Raw genomic sequence first — 5,792 nt, 5'->3', positions numbered from 1 at the left:
TTTTTTTTTTTTTTTTTTTTGACAAACAGTGAACACTCTGATCATTCCTTTTCAAATATATTTCTGGTTTGAAACTAAAATCATCTGCAGGAAGGAGAAGCAGTGAGGTAATGTTCTCCCAGACATTCAGTAGGGATCATTTTTTAAGCTGGACACTGAAAGACTCCTTGAACGCTAGCAACAGGTCTCTTCACTCATGTCTTTCTATGCTTAGCAACAGAACTGGCACACAGTAGGCATTCAATAACTCTTTGGTATTTAATTTGGTTCAGATCTCACATAAGTGATCTAGCAATTTAGAAATTTTTACCATAATAGAGTTAATTTAATGAAAATAATAAATCAATCCTGGCAGCAGATAAATTGATTTTTTACTGTCATTTGGTGTTCACAAGGAGGACCTCTGGATATCTTAAATCCTCAATTTTAATTTCTTTTTGCCTACATTTAAAATATATAGTGTATAAAGCCTAATCAAGAAATACTGAACAAAAACTCAGGACATTATAGGCATAAGGACATTATAGGCATAAGGACATTATAGGCATAATAGTTTAAAAAATAATCTTCTTAAACATAAAGAAAATACTTCTATTTTTAAATCCTGAAAAAATCTTTTATAGTCATCAATTCTCGTTATTCGCAGTACTTATGTTTTATAAAGTTTCCACAAGCATTGAATTTGTGAATACTGAAAAACTGCTCCTAGGGAAAACACAGGGTTAGGTTTCTATGAACTTCTGGTCACAACATCTTTGACAACTGATCAATGCGTAACCTTGTTTTATGTGTGTTTCTGCTTAAATGAACCTTATTTAATATATATTATTGATTTGTTAATATAGAACTCATAGCTAACAGCACTATAACTCATGCCTGAATTAAGCTTATCTAATACATGTATTTTCTCCATAAGACACATCAGTTTTCTTTTGCTTAGAAACATTAGACCACACTTTAGCACTACACTTGAAGACCTTTTTTTGACAGCAAAATCACCAACAAAAGCACAAAATGGAAAAAAGCATGGCACTAAATAGACTGTGGAAAGCACACTTGTTTACAGTATGAGAGCTGAGGCAAGAAGGCAAAAGCGTCGTCTTGTTCAACCTCAACTGGGAATGGGCACGGGGGCAACTCAATGTTTTTGCCACTCTGCACATGTCTGCAGATGATGAAAGTTGTCAGTATTGATGTGGAGGTTACAATTACATTTTAGTGAATTAACAAATATAGAATCTGCGAATAATGAGGACTGACTGCATGTCAATGAGCTCTAGTCTATAAAATCTCTGTCTGAAATAATTCTGTCCTGCAAAGCCTACATTATTATTGTATACCAAAAAAAGAGTTACCGAGTTAATGACTTACTGTCCAAAATTTGATAAAATACTGTAAGTCTGTTGCCGCAATAAAAAGGCAGTAGAGCAGAGAATAAGCCAAGAAAAGGAGAAAGAACTTATAATTTGAAAATCCAACACAATTGTTCACCCTGTTAACAAAACAAAAACATTTCCAGTGAGTTTTACATCTTCAACCTACATGTGCATATGCTCAAGCAAGTGTTTAGCTTCCTCTCGGTTTTAATTTATTGGCATTTCTTTAAATATAACTCACAATATTTCTTTATGCATACAATCACTTAAAATCCATTTCACTAAAAGAAACTTGCTTCTATTTTTAAAACATGATATTTAATATCGCTTTAGCCAATCAAAAACAGTGTAACTGCATGTCATGTCAAATTACGCAAGTATGCACATCCCTCAAAGCACAGAGCCCGTGAGAAACCTCATCAGGCCAGGCAGTTTAGGTGAATTTACTAAACCCTTCCTCTATGCTATCTTTGGGTTTGATTTCCAACTATGATGAATTAAGTTAAAATTTTTCAAGTGTTCCCAGATTAGATGGAATATCTTTACAGATTACTCTTTGCATGCCATCACTGACGCAAGCGGACTGTCAAAGCATATTAAATTGGAGCTTTAAGAAAAGAAGTAGGCCAGGGAGTTAGACAGCTGGGTCAGAATGCCCATGTAACACTAAGTAATGATGCGGCCCTGAGGAAGTGAAATCATCAATTAGAATTTCATTTTCTTTATCTGTAAGTTAAACACTCTGAGGTCATTTCCAAAAGTCGGCTCTAAATACGCTATAATTCCAAACATGGAAATTTATACATCTCAGTTCTCACTCCAAAGTCGTTATCTGAGGGGGGATAACTCAAACTATTGTATCAATAAACATAAGTACAACTACAGTTCATTTTTATAGGCTTTCTTTTTGTTAAGATTTTCCTTTTTTAAAAAATTCTGTTTTATTTTATTTTACTTTAAGTTTTGGGATACAAGTGCAGGTTTGTTACATAGGTAAACGTGAGTCGTGCGCGTTTGTTGTATAGATTATTTCATCACCCAGGTATTAAGCCTAGTACCCATTCATTGTTTTGCTTAGCCCTCTTCCTCCTTCCACCCTCCTCCCTCCAAAACGCCCCAGTGTGTGTTGTTCCCTCATCTGTGTCCATGTGTTCTCATCATTTAGCTCCCACTTATAGACTTATAGGCTCACTCTCTTTCTATCAAATTTTTGATTTCCTTTTCTTAAAGACAAGGGCATTACTGGATGACCCTGTGTCAATGTGATACAACACCCATGTGGAATTGGCTAATACCTTCATGGGTTGAGTAACTTCTTGGTTAACGGGTATAATGAACCTATTAAATAGAACATACACGTTTCCGTTTCCAGTGTTCAGCCTATTGCATAGAACATATACATATTGTTTCCTTTTCTCAAATGTCCTTGTTCCCGTTCTAACGTAGGTAAAAATCACCTCACTCTCCACTGACTTAGCTACTAAGATGAAACACTTCTCTTTCTAGATTTGTAAAAATGAAACCATGTTCATGTGAAAAAAATGTTTTACATCATCTCCCTCCAAAATATGAGGTAAAGGGAATAGCATTAGATTTAGTAATTTTTAAACTTAAAGGTCTTACATATGGGTAAATAATTTATAAAGAAGCCACAAGTTGGCTGGGCGTGGTGGCTCACGCCTGTAATCCCAGCACTTTGGGAGGCCGAGGAAGGCAGATCACAAGGTCAAGAAATCAAAACCATCCTGGACAACATGGTGAAACTCCATCTCTACTAAAAATACAAAAATTAGGTGGGCATGGTGGCATGCGCCTGTAGTCCCAGCTACTCGGGAGGCTGAGGAAGGACAATCACTGAACCTAGGACGCAGAGGCTGCAGTGAGCCGAGATAGCGCAACTGCACTCCAGCTTGGCAACAAAGTGAGACTCCCTCTCAAAAAAAAAAAAAAAAAAAAGAAAGAAAAAAAAGAAGCCACAAATTGTGGGTGCACATTGTATGGAAACAGTTACATCTGCATCTCTAGAGGTTCCAGTGTGGGGATGCAAGCCAACTGCTGAGGTTGTCTTTTATGGTGTTTGAATGGAATCTGGCAGGAAATAATATTGTAAACAATTAGTCTAGTCTAATTGTATCCTGTCTCAAAAGGATACAGGATATTCCCTTTGCATACTTATGTTGGTTTCAAGGGGAAAGAATGCGTAGGCAAAAGCTGGGGTGCTTTAACACTTTAGACAACATGGGTGGGCGTGGTGGCTCACACCTGTAATCCCAGCACTTTGGGAGGTTGAGGCAGGCAGATCACCTGAGGTCACCAGTTCAAGACCAGTCTGGCATGGTCTTGGTGAAACTCTGTCTCTACTAAAAATACAAAAAATTAGCCAGGCATGGTGGCGTGTGCTTGTAGTTCCAGCTACTTGGGAGGCAGAGGCAGGAAAAGTGCTTGAACCCAGGAGGCTGAGATAACGCCACCGCACTCCAGCCTGGGTGACAAGCAAAACTCCATGTCAAAAATTAAATAATAAAATAAAATAAAAATATAAAAACTAGCTGGGCATGGTGGTGCACGTCTGTAATCCCAGCTACTCGGGAGGCTGAGGTAGAAGAACTGCTTGAACTCAGGAAGCAGAGGTTGCAGTGAGCCAAGTTTTCACCATTGCACTCCAGCCTGGGTGACAGAGTGAAATTCCATCACAAAAAAAAAAAAAAGACTTTGGACAACATAGGCGTAAATAATGACTTGTGGACTAGGAAGAGACTGGAAGGGATAGAAAAGATTGTTTCTCTTCCTGAAGGAATAGAAGAAGTAGCTTTTGCATTAAATAATAGAGTATTTTTATAGAAAGAAAATGATTTTGATCACAGATTTTATAACAACTAATTTAGCTTTGCTTAAGAGGATGGTACAATTTGTCATATTAGAGCTAGGGACACAGGAGGTCAGTAAATAAAGACCATGTATTTTAGAGTTTAATATGTATATACGTAGAGTACGTGTGTGTATGTGTGTGTATATGTGTGTGAATATATATATATATAAAACTAGAAGAAATATAGTGATATTTATTTTGAATAATACCTTACTGTCTTCGTAACAGACAACTTTTGGCTAGACATTTTAACTGCCTATTGCTTTATAGACTCAATTTGAAAAGGAAGAAGACTTATTCTGAATCTATTTCTCCATCTAGAAAAGGAATGACTTCACATGGAGAAACAAAATGCGTTCTAAGTAAATATCCTTCTTACATTAAGTTCAGTGTAAAACACAGCTGTTGGTCCTGTTTCCAGGCAATTGCTTTCTGACTTTAAATTGGAAAAAGAACATAATACATTGGAAGGAGTGTGCCCTTTGAAGTAAGAAAAAAAAATTTCCTATGAAACTTTGAGCCCACTCTTTCTCTTTTCTGAGCCTCATTTTTTTCCCCCGTAAAATGAGACAAATACCCAGGAGGCGGAGCTTGCAGTGAGCCGAGATGGCGCCACTGCACTCCAGCCTAGGAGACAGAGCGAGACTCCATCTCAAAAAAAAAAAAAGATAAAATAAAATGAGACAAATAACTTCTACTTCTTTCTGTCACTGTTTAAAGTATTACAGATTATACATATGGCCTCTAGAACATAATTGGCACTCAATAAATTGAAGCTCAAATAATTTGTTTTTGTGTTACTTAACCTTTGGCAAGCATTATTAATATGATATAAATAATTAACTAAAATTACACTAAAGGAAAAAATACTTTGATAGAAAATCCAATAAAGCAAATACTATGGAATCTGTTTTAGTTAAAACACAAGTATGAGATTGATCCCTGGAATTCTGGTGGGTAATTTTCAGTGGCCAGAGCAGAGACTGAGAAATCATTGCAAAATGGAGATGTATTATTGATCTAATGTGTCAAATGTTCAAAGCTGACAGATATTAAGGTCAAAAGACCTGTTTAAAACACCTGTATAAAAAGGCTGCCCCGGCCGGGCGTGGTGGATCACGCCTGTAATCCCAGCACTTTGTGAGGCCGAGGCGGGCAGATCACGAGGTCAGGAGATCAAGACCACCCTGGCCAACACAGTGAAACCCAAAAACACAAAACAAAACAGCCAGGCGTGGTGGTGGACGCCTGTAGTCCCAGCTAGTTGGAGGCTGAGGCAGAAGAATGGCGTGAACTCAGGAGGCGGAGCTTGCAGTGAGCCAAGATTATGCCACTGCGCTCCAGCCTGAGCGACACAGTAAGACTCGGTCTCAAAAAAAAAAAAAAAAAAAGAAAGGCTACGCCTGGGTCTGAAAACATCCTAAAAGTACTATAAGTGACTGTCATTAGACGAATACAATCACATAAAGCATGTAGAAAAAGATTTTTTATGTATTCATATAGAAATATTTCCAGAATATATTAAGTGAAGAAAATAAAAGAAACAG

General features: G+C 37.2%; 1 protein-coding gene across 1 annotated transcript in view; it reads right to left on the bottom strand.

Moving 5' to 3' along the window:
* Positions 1-5,792, bottom strand: part of ZDHHC2 (zDHHC palmitoyltransferase 2) — a 71,343-nt gene that overhangs the window by 21,903 nt on the left and 43,648 nt on the right. Inside the window, 1 exon segment of the mRNA XM_017867202.1 lies at positions 1,372-1,492. Within this exon segment, the coding sequence (XP_017722691.1) occupies positions 1,372-1,492 (121 nt within the window).

This window comes from Rhinopithecus bieti, unplaced genomic scaffold (assembly GCF_001698545.2).
Source record: "Rhinopithecus bieti isolate Rb0 unplaced genomic scaffold, ASM169854v2 scaffold_2888, whole genome shotgun sequence".
NCBI classification, from domain to species: Eukaryota; Metazoa; Chordata; class Mammalia; order Primates; family Cercopithecidae; genus Rhinopithecus; species Rhinopithecus bieti.
This window is presented reverse-complemented; position numbering and strand designations above follow the sequence as displayed.